General features: G+C 55.0%; 1 protein-coding gene across 1 annotated transcript; it reads left to right on the top strand.

The window, feature by feature from the left end:
• The first annotated feature begins 5503 nt into the window (after positions 1 to 5503).
• On the top strand, positions 5504 to 13116 carry NT5M (5',3'-nucleotidase, mitochondrial). Its single transcript, XM_031467428.2, has 5 exons — positions 5504 to 5794; positions 8452 to 8552; positions 9350 to 9410; positions 11055 to 11169; positions 12429 to 13116. The coding sequence occupies exons 1-5, from the start codon at positions 5519 to 5521 to the stop codon at positions 12569 to 12571; spliced, it is 696 nt and encodes a 231-aa protein (XP_031323288.2). The 5' UTR covers positions 5504 to 5518; the 3' UTR covers positions 12572 to 13116.
• Positions 13117 to 13512: the final 396 nt, after the last annotated feature.

Genomic DNA, 13512 nt, shown 5'->3' with positions numbered 1-13512 from the left:
GAAGCTAGTGTCTCAAAATCCAGAGAAGAGAAACAGAAAGAAACCAGTCCTGTGTATCACTAGATCCCTGGACCCAGTCTTCCCTGAAACAACCCTACCTCTCTAGACCTCTTAGCCAAAATCTGACCAACAAAGTCTCCTCACTGTTTAAGCTTTCATAGGCTAGATTCACGTGATGTTTTCTCTCCCGCGTAGGCGCACGCATCCTGAGACAGCCCTTTAACTCCACTCTCCCCACGACAACCCTCCAGGGCAGGTGTTATCGTGGGGGTCCTCCAGGCTGTTCACAAACATTCCCTTTCTCTTCCTTCCACTCCCTTTGAATTAGGGGTGACTGTGTGACTTTATTTGACCAATGAAACCCAGGTAGCAGCAGCTCATACCATTTGGGATGGGAGTTTCTAAATGCCAGCATGTCACCCCTGCCCCATAAGGGGGCTCGTGGAAGCAGGTGCTGAGATGGAGCCTGCATCAGCCTGGGTCCCTGACGAGGATGCCCCTTCCCAACTGTGTGTCCCAACCCACATGGGACACACAGTTATGCAACAAATGACCCCAGAACATAGAGGCTTGACATTTAAGGTTTCAGAAACATTTGCTATCTTGCAATTTCTGGGGATCAGGAGTCCTGTCACGGCTCAGCCGGGTGCCTCTCTCACAGGCTACAGTCAAGGTGCCATCCAGGGTTATGAGCTTATCTGAAGGCTCGATGGGGGACAGTGTCCAAGTGCACTAATGTGGTTACTGGGAGGATTCAGCTGCCCTCAGGCTTTGGGACCTCAGTTGCTTGCTGGCTGCTGGCTGGGGTCTCCCTCAGTTCCATGCCAGCTGGTCCTTGCCACAGGGAGCTCACACGCAGCAGGTGGACTCCCTCAGAGACCCGGGTGGGGAAGGAGGAGACAAGAAATGCCAAAGTCACAGTCTGTCTGGGACCCAGGTCTAACTCATACCCAAGAGCAGGGCCTTTCAAAAGCATAATCTCAGGGGGCAGGGCTCACCAGGGAGGATTTTAGAGGCTTACTACCACGAATGACCAACAAACTGAGATTTGGGGGCTGATTGTCACTGCAGCTTAACCTAGCCTTTCCTTATTTGATGCACTTTTTACTCCCCATTACTCAGAAGAGGAAACTAATGCTCAGAGAGATTAAGGGGTTGTTCTCTGTATCTGTGAGGCTGTTTTCATTTTGTCTTGTTTGTCCTGTCTTTTAGCTTCCACATATAAGTGAGATCACACAGGATTTGTCTTACTCTGTCAGACTTATTCCACCTAGCATAATAACCTCTAGATCCATCCATGTTGTCACAAACGGCAACATTTCACTTTTTATGGCTAATATTCCATTGTCTGTATCCCATGTCCTCTTTATTCATCTGTTAATGGATACTAAGGTTGCCTCCATATCTGGGCTATTATAAATAATAATGTTTTTATTATATAAATAAAAATATCTTTATTTTTCAGGAAGCTTTTAAAGTTTTCTCTTTATCACTGGTTTTGAGCAATTTTGATTATGACATGTCTTGGTTTTCCCAACCATGGGAATGCCAATCATCCATAACATAGAGGCAATGATAGATTTACAGCATCAGATTAGAGTCCCTGTGTCAGGAAGCAGAAGTATATTTGAAAAAATATTGAATGAAAACCTAAATTTGATGAAAATCATAAATGCACAGGTCCAAGAAGCTGAGCAAACCCCAAACACAAGAAAGATGAAGAAACTATGCAAGGCACAGCCTCCTGAGACATGACAGTATTAAGGAGATCACAGGTATCAACAAAGTGATCCCACAGAGCTGTTTATGAATTCCTGACCTCTCCTCTGGGCAATGTGTGAACTGGAACCTACACCACACACCAAAGGCTTAAGGATATGAGCCCCGGGGCAGACTTCCTCCCAGGGTTGAGCACCAGTGGTGCACAGGCGAGGTACATCCCAACAGCTTGGAGACTGAATGAAGGAAGCCGTGGTCCACAGGGGGCTGGTGGGAAACAGTGAATTAAAGCAAACCTGGTCAACTGCCTGCTAAAACAAAGCAAACCAAACAAACAAAAATCAACATTCTCTACAAGAGTCAAACAAGAACTAGTGTCTCAACATAATATTTAAAATGTTCAGGATGCAGTCCAAAATTACTCAACCTATTGAGGACCAGGAAAATGGCAGATTATCAGAAGGCAAAAGACAATCATATGTCAATTCAGGGCTGACACAGAGGTTGGGATTCTTAGAGTTTAAGACAGTTATTAGAACTGTGTGCTAAGAAATAAACATGAACACACCGGAAACAAATGGAGAAATAGACGATGTGAAAAGGAGCCAAGCAGATATCTTAGAACTGAAAACGTAGTAAGTGAAAAAAAATGCAGGATAAGATAAATAACAGAGTGGAAATGAGAGAGGAAAGGGTCAGGGAACATGAAGATAGTTCAAGATGAACAGCAGAGAGAAAAATATGAAAAATGAACAGAGCCACAGAGACCTGTAGAGCTATACCAAAACGTCTAATGTTCATGTCATCAAGACTTTTTTTGTAGATATAGACAAGCTCATTCTAATATTTTTATGGAAAGACAATGGAAGTAGGAAAGCCAACACATTGTGGAAAAGAAATTATAGGACTCATAATACCTGGTTTTGTGCCTTATTTACAAAGCTAAAGTAATCAGAACGGTCAGATATTGGTATAGGGATAAGCACATAGATCAACGGAGCAGAATAAAGAGTCTAAAATGGACCCGCACAAACATAGCTGATTGATTTTTTTTTGCAAACTGGCAAAGGCGACTCAATGGAGAAAGGATACTCTTTTAAGCAAATAGTGTTAGAAAACAGGACATCTACCTGCAAAAAAGAAAAAAAAAAGGTTTCACACCCATTAGTATGGCTGTTATCAAAAAACAGAAAATAGAAAATGTTGGTGAGACTGTGATGAAATTGGAAACTTTGTACATTGCTGGTAGGTGTATACCAAAAAATAATTGAAAGCGGGGACGCCAATCCAATGTTTGTGTACTCATGTTCGTAGCAGGATTATTCAGAATAGCCAAAGGGTGGAAGCAACCCAAGTGTCCCTTGACAGATGAATGCATAAACAAAATGTGATATGGACCTAAAATAGAATATTACTCAGTCTTGAAAAAGAAGGAAATTCTGACACAGGCTACAATGTGGATGAACCTTGAGGACATGATGCCACATGAAATAAACTAGTTATCAAAAGACAGATACTGTATGATTCTACTTGTATGAGGTCTCTGGAGTCATCAAGTTCATAGAGACAGAAAGTAGGGTGGTTTTTTCTAGAGGCTGAGGGGAGAAGGGATGGGAGTGAGGGTTTAATGGGGACAGTTTCAGTTTGGGAAGATGGAAAAATTCTGGATGGGGGTGATGGTTGCACAAGAATGTGAATGTACTTAATGCCACTGAACTGTGCACTTAAAACGGTTACAATGGTAACTTTATGTTATGTATATTTTAATCACAATTTTTAAAATGAGCCCTAACTAGAACCTCAAACCTTACAAAAAATAACTCAAAATGCACCATAAATCTAAATGTAAAATATAAAACCATACACTTTTAGATGAAAACACGGGAGAACATCCTTGTGACCTTGAGTTAGGCCAAGAGTTCTTAGCTATGAAACCAAAATCATAACCTGTAAAAAAAAAAAAAACCACACACAGAAAAGAAAACATGGATGAACTGGACTTAATCAAAATTAAATTTTTTGCTAATCTAAAGTAAAAATGTTGAGAATGAAAAATCTAGACTTAGAGAAAATACTTGAAATCACACATCAGGCAGAGAAGTTGTATCCAGAATACTTAACTGTTGAAACACAACTGTAGGCAATCAAACAACCCAATAAAATTGTTTCAAAAGATTTGAACAGAAACCTCAGCAAAGAAAACAGAGGGTAAGTAAGCACATTTCCCATCATGGGCCATTAGGGAGCCACAAGGAAGAACCACTACTTAGCAGGATGGCTAAAACACACACACACACACACACACACACACACACACACACACCCAAGGAACCAACCCAAGGAACAGGAAACTGATGAGGCCAAGTGCTGGATGGGGTGCAGGTCCCAGGGACAGAGTTGTTGGGATGAACAATGGTGCAGCTGCTCTGGGACCCCGTTTGACATTTTCTTATGTAGTTAGACACTTCCCATGTGACCCAGCAACCCCACTCCTAAGTATCTACCTGCAAGAAATGAAAACATAAATTCACACAAAAATCCGTACTTGCATGTTTATAACGGCTCTATTCATAATCACCAACATGTGCAAACCACCTGGGTTCCCCTCTGACAGGTGCACGAGTAAACCACCTCTGGTGCATCCATGTCACGAAGTGTCCTCTGCACTGAGAAGAAATGGCCTCCAGTACAGGCGTCTCGGATGCATCTCAGAGGCACTGTGCTGAGTGGAAGAAGCTAGTCTTGAAATATCACATACCGCACAGTTCCACGTTTACAACATTCTGTGAAAGACCACCCTGGGGACACAGGACCGGCCTGTGGTTGCCAGGTCAGGGAGTGTCTGACCCCGGGGCAGCCGAGGGAACTGGTTTGTATCCTGGATGCTGTGGTGGTTACATGAACCTGTACATGTGTTAAAAGTCATCAAACTGCACTTCATTAAGAAATCCATAATGCTGTATTTCAGTAATTTTTAAAATCCTAAAAAAAAAAAAAAACCCAGCTAATTAAATGAAATATGTTAGTATTTGAAAACGTTGGGCCTTTTTACGTAGACCAGCTGGCCCGTAAGTGTCGTGGTACCGTCTGTTGACCCCGTATCAGAGGAAATTATGGAAGGCGTACTCAGGGGACAGTACCTTTTCCTTCCCTAACCCCAACCCCCGGGCCAGGCTCTCCTACCCACAATGCCGTTGGTTCTGGTATAACACAAAGTTGTGCAACCTCCACCCCACCCGATTCCAGAACGGTTCATCTCCCCGACGAGAAGCCCGTCCCCACGAGCCGTCGCCCGGTCGTCTCGGGGCTCGGCGCCCGGCTTTGGTTCCCTCACACTGCGGCCACTCCGTAAGTTTCCCTGCCCACCTGGCAGGTGTATTTGCGTTTGTCCGTCTGCCCTTCTAAGACGTACGCTCCAGGGTGGCCGGGCCTGTCCCCGCGGTCCGCAGGCCGACCTTCTAAGGGCTCGGCAGCGTCCTCGCGCGGCAGTGGGAGGGAGCCCGGCGCAGGGCCCCGGCAGAAGGCGCGACGGCGACCCGGGGACCGCGGACCCCCGGCAGCCACGCCCCTCGGGCCCGCCTCCGCCGGCGCGTGTCCCTTTAAGGGCCGCGCGGCCGCAGCCTCGCTCTGGGGCCGGAGTCTGCGCGCTCGCGCCCCGGGCGCCCCGCTGCCCGCGGCCCCTGCGTCCCGCGCGCCCCCGCCGCGCGCCCGGCCCGCGCGCCCCCCGCCCGCGCCCGGCCGGTGGAGCCTCCGCGCCCGACATGGCCCGGGTGTTCGCGGCGAGCGCCCGCCGGGGCCCATGATCCGGCTGCGCGGCTGGTGCGCGCGGCGGCCCCGCGGCGCGGCGGGGCCGGCGGTACCCGCGGGGCCGGCGGGGCGGCGCTGGGCGTCGGGCGGGCCTGGGGGCCGCGCCCTGCGAGTGCTGGTGGACATGGACGGCGTGCTGGCCGACTTCGAGGGCGGCTTCCTCAGGAAGTTCCGCGAGCGCTTCCCCGACCAGCCCTTCATCGCGCTGGAGGACCGGCGCGGCTTCTGGGTGTCGGAGCAGTACGGCCGCCTGCGGCCCGGGCTGAGCGTGAGCATCCCCGCCCCCGGCCCGCGTGACCCTGGGGTCGCCGCCCGAGCCTCGGGTGGGCCTCTGGTAGCACCCGGTCCCAGCAGGGGCTGTCGCGAGGGCTTCTCAAAATTCAGGAGAACAGAAAGCGTAATCTGCCTAACTCTCCACCTTCAACCGACTTTTTAAGTTTTGGTGCACTTAGCCCCAAGTCACATTCCTGTCTCTTCCTCCCTGTGAGGTGCATGAGCATCTTTACTACCAAAGCCAGGCTCCCAGTGGGATTGAGGCCCAGAGAGGTTGCGTGCCTTTCTGGACAGCACACAGCAAGTCATTGTCTCGCTGGGTCCAGATCTCCTCCTTGGCTTATTCCCGTGTCCTGCCGACCCAGCTGAGCACCTGGGCTCACCACACCCCACACTCTGCTCTCTGAGGCCCGGGTGGTGGGAGGGAAACTGTCCAGGCACATTCCTGGACAGGTAGCTTGGTTTGTACATTTAAACCACGTGGTGAAAGGAACAGGACTTGCCATGCACAAACTTAGACGCGATGTTTTCTGCTGCCCCTCAGCTGGCCACCTAACGTGGCTGCCAGAGGAGTGGGTGATATTAGAGGCTGTTTTGTGAGCCCAGGTCACCTGCATTCTCTCCTCCATGAGGTGGACGTTAGTTGTGCCCTTATGAGGTGAGGAAACCTGTCCTAAATCAGCAGTAAGGGGCAGCCAGGATCTGAATGGCCTCCCTGCCTGCCATGTGCATTCAGCCCCCCAGAGCCCTGTCCTCCGTCCTGCTCTGACAGGTGACGTTCCTCTGACCTACAGAAGGCATCGTGACAGCCATTTGGTTTGTGGAAGGGCAGTGCCGTTTCTCTTCATTGACACCAGGTGCTTCAGAAGGCAACTTTCCCCGAGCCCAGTGTGCTGACTTCCCCCAGTCCTCGTAGCTAATTTAAAACTTGAAATCGGAGGAAATGCCCTGGTAGTTGGTGCAGGTTCAGAGGCATACTACAATCCCCACGTGTTCATTCATAGCTGGTACACAGTGCTGCCAACCCAGCCCCTCTTTCCCTCCCAGGACCCTGTTAGTGTGATGTGTGAGCCCCCCCGGCTCCCGGCTCTGCAAGGACCACGGCTCGTCCAGTCCCTTGTGCCCGTGTGCAGACTCTGAGTCTCAGGAGATGAGTTACTGTTTTCCAAGTACGAGGCACAGGAACAGAGCTCCTGAGCACTAAGGAGGGGGGACTCGGGGGCACTCTGCTGATTTCTGTCCCTGGGAGCACTGCAGGAAAAGGGACTTAGTCGATGGACATGCACTTTGCTGCCAGCACAGCTCACAGCACCACATCCCTGGGTCTCCCCTTGGCGGGGCTGGCCCAGCATCTTTGGTTAAAAGCAACCAGCCAAGCAGCCAGCTTATACGTGTTGGCACCTCTGCTTCACAAAATTCACGTCGGTCTGTGTTCCCCTAATTCTGACCTCCTCTGAGGTAAGCGGGCAGAGGTGGAAGGCATAGCTAGCTTTAACTGACGTAGAATCTTACGCTGTTTGGGCAGTTGAACTGACCCCAGAGGAAGGAAGTGCCTTCACCAGGGTTTCAGGGAAAGCAGGGGAGGGCAGGGTGATGCTGGGGCACTGGCCACTGAGGCCAGGGTGTTAGCGTGGGCCCACGACCCCACCCCCAGCCTCAGCCTCCTCACCCTCCACACGGCCTCCCTGTGAGTCAGAAGCCCCAGGTTCAAGTTCTGACAGTATCACCCATATGGGGCCTTGAAACACGCCTTCTGTGAGCCCCAGTTTCCCCATCTGTAAACTGAGGAGTGCGTTCTTTCCCCTTATGGGCTGTGAGGGTCAAACAAGAGAGACTGTGTATTAGCAAAACGCACCGATGTGTGTGACTTGTCGGGTAGTCGGCAAGTGTGGCCGGTGTGAGCTCTGTGGGCACACCGGACGTGCGCCGCGGGGTGGTGCTTGTTCCCAGCTGTGTGGCTGCTGAGCTGGGGGGCCCTTCTTCGACCCCACACGGGGGCCTAGGTTCCTGCTTCTCTGAGCCCAGGGTCATCACTTTCCCCTCGTCCTGGCCCCAGAAAGGTGTGGCCGACTGCAGACTTGGTTTTGTCCCAAAGCATAAAGTGGAGGCTCCTAGCCTGGCCATCGGGAGATGGAGTTCCCCTCCCAGCTCAGCCACCCAGTTGCTGTGTGACATTAAGTAAATCCCTTCCCTATTCTGGGCCTTGGTTTTCTCCCATGGAAAACAAGGGCCTGGATTTTTGGCTCTTTACTTTTTTTAAAAAATAAACAGTGTATTTCCTGGCATTCCAACGCACAGGCCCACCAGCTGTTGACTATAAGGGCTGTAGCCGCCCCCGCCCCCCCCCCCACCGCCATGGTGCCTCTGGCCATTAGAATCGGCAGGCATGTGGTTCATGATGGCTGGCCCTCCCCCTCAGCGACTCTGGCCCGGCCTCAGCAGAGCCTCCCACCGCCCCGGCACCTTGGCTGGGTCCTGGCCGAAGCCAGGTCCCTCCAGGAGAGGGGCTGGGACCCAGACAAGCTCTGTGCGGTACCCCCCCCAGGAGATGGGGGTGTCTGGAGGGTGAGGAGAAATGGGCACCCCGTTCTGCCCCTGGGGGAGGCTGGGTGCTGAGGACCCTGATGTCACTCACTCCTCTCATCTTCTCAGGAGAAGGCCATCAGCATATGGGAGACAGAGAATTTCTTCTTTGACCTCGAGCCGCTGCCGGGGGCTGTGGAAGCTGTGAAGCAGATGGCCAACTTGGAGAGGTGGGCTGGGTCTGGAAGTGGGCGGAGGGAGAGGAGCCCCCTCACTCCAGGCCCTGACGCCCTGGGGCCAGGGGCCGGCAGGGCAGGGGGTTCTCCGTGCGAGTCCGGGTTCAGGGCAGGAGGGAGGGGCTGGGGAGGCTGAGTGCCCAGGGCACCCAGCCAGCAAGTGGGAGGGTGGCGGGGTCAACAGGGTGGTGCCGAGACCACGGGGACTCAGTGACTCGACAGCCCTCTGCCCAGGGACCTCAGTCTGATGGTGCTTCTCGGGAGGCCGACTTGCCTGGGAGAACAGGAGCCAGGAAGCCCCATCCCCCGGGGCTCAGCTTGGGGAGACAGGAGATGCTGGTTCCAGGGGCAGGTGCCAGCTTGGTGAGGGTTTGGGGGCCAGCTGGCTTGTCACAGAACCACCAGTCTCCTGAGGGGACGCGGGCCTGGCGTGCCGCTCCCTGTATCCAGAGACTTGCCCTCGGTCTTCTTTGCCTCACGCCACATGAGGCCCTGACTGTCCCTCACATAACTTGCTCTGCGTTCCTTAATGCCTCCCTCGCTGGTATATGCTCCTTTCTCAGTGTTTCCCTGTCACGCCCAGAGATGGCACCCTCAGCTCTGCTGACCTTTGGGTCCAGCCGTGCAGAACTGCCATCAGTTGACGCCTGCCCCTGGCTGTGTCCTGGCCAGGGGTGGGTCCTGCTTGGCTGCCCACGGCGGTGGGACAGGGCAGCATCCCTTGTATGGAGCCAACGTGGGGCGTCCTGCGGGACAAGCTTGGAGCCTCACCCTCCTCCCTCTTCCCTCAGCACCGACGTCTTCATCTGCACGAGCCCCATCAAGATGTACAAGTACTGTCCTTTCGAGAAGGTAGGACGCCCGGCTGGGCCTCCTCGCACTTCCCCGCGTGTCCCGGGTAAGGGGTGCTGGAGGGAAGGGGGCCCTCTCCTCCCGTCCGTCCCTCTCATGTCTGTGCCAGGGCTCCTCCCCCCAGGACTCGGAAATTCTGCCACTTCTGGGCAGACCTGGTGCGGATGCCAGGTGCTCTGGGGAGGGACAGTCCACGTGTGGGTGGAGGGTCCCTGTGAAGGTTGAGACCAGGAGGGGACGGGGAGGGGAAGGGGCTGTGGGCAAGGATTTGGGCACGAAAAGCCTCACAAGGGAGCTGTTGACGAAAGCACTTCTGACTGTGCCTTCTCTGCTTAAAACCTGTTGTTGGTTAAAATCTGTTTAAAACAAAGTCCAACAGAATACTTTTTTTGTTTTAATTTTTAGAGGAGGTATTGGGAATTGAGCCCAGGACCTTGCGCATGCTAAGCATACGCTCTGTCCCTGAGCTGTACCCTCCTCCCTGCAGCTGAGTACATTTTACAGATCTTACGGGCTTTTTCCAGCGATTCATGGACGGGGCAGCGTCCCATCTGGCAGAGAGAGAGGAGCTCCGAGGAGCTGCACAAAGTGAAGGACTTCTCTGGGCAGGAGGGGGCGGGGACAGGAACTCACGCTCGGCGGAACACGGGTTGGCCGTGGCTGGGTCACCCTCCTTTAGAGGGTGCAGGGGGCTGAGGGGCAGGCGACCTCCCTAGAGCTGAGCACGTGATTCCCGCGTCACTAAGATTCCATTTCTGGGAGAGGCTGAAACTGTAAGTGAAGTTTGCTGACGTGGGGCTTAGCATAAGTGGCTCCTTTTGGGGCTGTTGTCTTTTTTTTTTTTTTTTTTTTTTAAACAAATCTGTAGTCCAGACAGGGTCTGTTGGTTAAGGTGCTTGTCTGCAAACGCAGAAGCTGAGAACAGTGTTGGAAGGACATCAGGTGTGGCCGGGCAGCTCCGGAGGAGGGGCCTGCCCATCTCTGTCCCTGCAAAGCTCCCCTGCGCTGCCTGCTGCCCCTCTGAGCCCGTTGGGGGTGCTTAGGCCTCACACCCTTGCCTGGCTGCACTGGGGTGAGAGAGGTCGGGGGACCTGGAGGGAGCAGCCGGGACCCATTTCAGCCTATGCTGTGGGGGGCGCACCCCCAGGACCGCGCCCTGCAGGGAAGGAGGGGGACACAGGTTGGCGGTGAGAGGCCTGAGTGTGGCTGGAGGCTGAGCCGCTCCCTGCGCCCCAGACACGCCCAGCCCTTTGCGCACCCACCACTGCCTGAGACGTCCTCCTGCCCCAGTGGATTCGGTTCTCACGTGTCTTCCCGACAACAGCTCACTGTGGGAAGGGCCAGGCGTCTGTAAGGGGTTGTTTCAGTGCTCCTTTGAGCTCTGTGCCCTTTTCTCACCCCTCGAGCTTCACGGGAACAGGCTGAGTGCCTAACCGATCGACTGGGGAGCCGTGGGTCAAGTCCGGGCAGGGTTGGAGCTGGGGCAGGGCCATCTGGTTTGGGCTTCATGGTGGCGGGGATGGGATGATCTCATGGTCTCCCTGAGCCTGAGTGGGCTCCCTGGCGGTGACCCCACTGCCTGGGAAAAGCCCAGCTGTGCCCAGGCCCCAGGGCACCGTCTTCCCCTCTCTGCTCACGTTGCAGTACGCCTGGGTGGAGAAGCACTTCGGCCCTGACTTTTTGGAGCAGATTGTGCTGACCAGAGACAAGACCGTGGTCTCGGCCGACCTCCTCATAGATGACCGGGTGGACATTACAGGCAAGTGGCCTGCAGCGGGGGAGGGGTGAGCATGGGGGCCAGGCCTCGCGGCCCCTGACCCAGGTAGCCCCCCTCAGGCACAAGACATGTGTTAGGTGTCCCATCCAGCTGTGAGCCTGGCACCAAGCCTCTCCCTTTTGGGGAGACAAGACTCCTCTCTGAGGCCAGTCTTGGAAGTGTACCACTGGGCAGCAGCAAGAGTGGGCCCCAGCTCTGGGGTAACACGCTGGGTGGCCTTGGGGAGTCTCCTTAAACCTCGAAGCCTTGCTTTCCTATGTAAAATGAGGGCTGGACTCTGGCTTCCAAACATTTGCTTTTTTAGTAACAGACCCCCTTTTTCCCCAAAAGTAATTTGGACTGAATCTAACATGTAAAATGTAAAAGCAAAGCCAGTCTCTCCAGTTGAAGGTGATTCAGGTGATTTGTCTGTTTTGCTTATGGGTGGCCCTCTTCCAAAAAAACAAACAACAAACAAACAAACCTTGAAGTGGCTTAAAAAGGAGAGGGGAAATTTATTGGTTCACCTAACTGCAAAGTTGGGGTATGAGGGCTTCAGGCACGGCTGAATCTAGGCGTTCACACATCAGTCAGAAATCAGAGTTTCTTTATCTCCTGCGTACTCTGGCAGGCCCTCTCCTCCTGGAAGCCACCAGTAGTTCGGGGATAAATCCTGTTCTTTTGGACACAGTGGGAAAGCATGGACTGTTTCTTCCCTAATTACTTTGGAGCTCATTGGAAAACATGCCCGTCTCTACGTTGGTCAGTGTCCAGACGGTAGAATGCACAGGGGTGCCCACCCCTGACGTCCCAGTCCGTGAGGTTTCCCAAGGCGAGTCAGGGCACAGTGCCGGTTGTGACCATGGGGAGCAGGGGTGAGGCTGTGACCTGAGGGTCAGTGCCAGTGTGGACATGTGGACAAGAGCGATTGAAGCCTGCGGGGTTTGTGGGGCCCATGGTTGACGCTGGTGAGCTTGGAGCTGGAGCCGGGCAGTGAGGGAGGGCTGGGCACGGGGGAGAGAGGAGAGGGTGTCCGTGAGGGCCAGCCCCCCACAGTGGCGGCGGAGATAACCCTGTGGTCCAGGGGCTGTGGGGGGGCCCTCGTTTAACTCCGAGCGGCAGGGTTAGTGCCATCGCTGCCTCGCTGGCGGGGAGACTGGGTCTCAGAGACCCGAGCTGCCAGCCTGAGGACACGCGGGCTTGGTCCCGAGGCCACCCTGGGGCTCCTGACACTGGACTGAGGGGCTGCTTTCCCACCGCAGGGGCCGAGCCGAACCCCAGCTGGGAGCACGTGGTCTTCACAGCCTGTCACAACCGGCACACGCAGCTGCAGCCCCCCAGCCGCAGGCTACACTCGTGGGCGGACGACTGGAAGGCCATTCTGGACAGCAAGCGGCCCCGCTGAGCTCCCACTCGGAGCCCCGGCCCCTGGCCTGAGCCTCAGCGCCCACTGCATGTCTCCCAGCCTCCAGCCCCGCCAGGCCTTAAACTGATCTCGGGGCAGGGCCAGCCCAGGGCCCTGGACGGGACTCATGCGGCCCGGCAGTACAGGCCGACCTCAGGCCCGGGCAGGCTGCCGCCACCGCGGACTCCAGACCAGGGAGGAGCCAGGGCGTTGTTCGGGGGGTGGCCACCCTCCCCCTCCCTCAGGGAAGTCCCCCTCCTCCCTGCTTGAGCCGTCAGCGAGGGGTCCCCGATGGCCGAGCTGCACCTGGCCTGCGAGGCTGGGCAACACAGGAGCCTGTGGGGACGAAAGGTCACCTTGTCAGCCCCAGCCCTGCCGCCCACCCACCCGGTGCAATGCGGTGTCCCACAGGGAACTCCATGCGAGTCCCAGGTCACCCCAGGCTCTGCACTGGGGCCGCCGCCCACCCAAGGCCCAGAAGGGTCAGCAGGCCAGGATGTCTGCTGCAGGCATGAACAATAAATGCTGCTCGTGTGCTGCCCGAGGCTGTGGCCTCTCTAGCCCCACCAGAGGTCCCCCGGGCACCCAGCTGCGCCACATCTGTACCTGGTTGTCCCGTCTCTGGGCTCCTGGCCAGCCTTCAGCCTCTGTGACACCCTTGGGCTGCCGGAGGTGGGGTCGGGCAGGAGGAAGGCTGAGGAAGGCGGCAGGTCCGTCCTGGGCAGGTGTGCACCAGGGCTGCATCCCTTGACCCCAGGCCACCCGGCGGGGCAGGGCAGTGTCCGAGGAGACCCTGGGGTGCTGCTCGCAGGAGGAGCAGGAGGGTGTGTCACACACACCGTGAGAAGTGTCACCTTCCTGGGCTCCTTTACTCTGCCCTCACCTCTAGAAGGCAGCAGTGGGCCTCCACCTGGTCCAGTCTAGACCCCTCAGCCCTGGAC

Source organism: Camelus dromedarius, chromosome 16 (genome assembly GCF_036321535.1).
Source record: "Camelus dromedarius isolate mCamDro1 chromosome 16, mCamDro1.pat, whole genome shotgun sequence".
Lineage (NCBI taxonomy): Eukaryota > Metazoa > Chordata > Mammalia > Artiodactyla > Camelidae > Camelus > Camelus dromedarius.
Note: the sequence above shows the minus strand (reverse complement) of the source record. Positions and strands in the feature narration are given on the sequence as shown.

What these genes read in the sequence shown, in the direction of transcription:
- NT5M (XM_031467428.2), top strand. Translation starts at nt 5,519, where the DNA reads ATGATCCGGCTGCGCGGCTGGTGCGCGCGGCGGCCCCGCGGCGCGGCG. An exon ending in GCCTGCGGCCCGGGCTGAGC is followed by an intron (nt 5,795 to 8,451) that starts GTGAGCATCCCC and finishes TCATCTTCTCAG; the next exon opens with GAGAAGGCCATCAGCATATG. An exon ending in AGTACTGTCCTTTCGAGAAG is followed by an intron (nt 9,411 to 11,054) that starts GTAGGACGCCCG and finishes CTCACGTTGCAG; the next exon opens with TACGCCTGGGTGGAGAAGCA.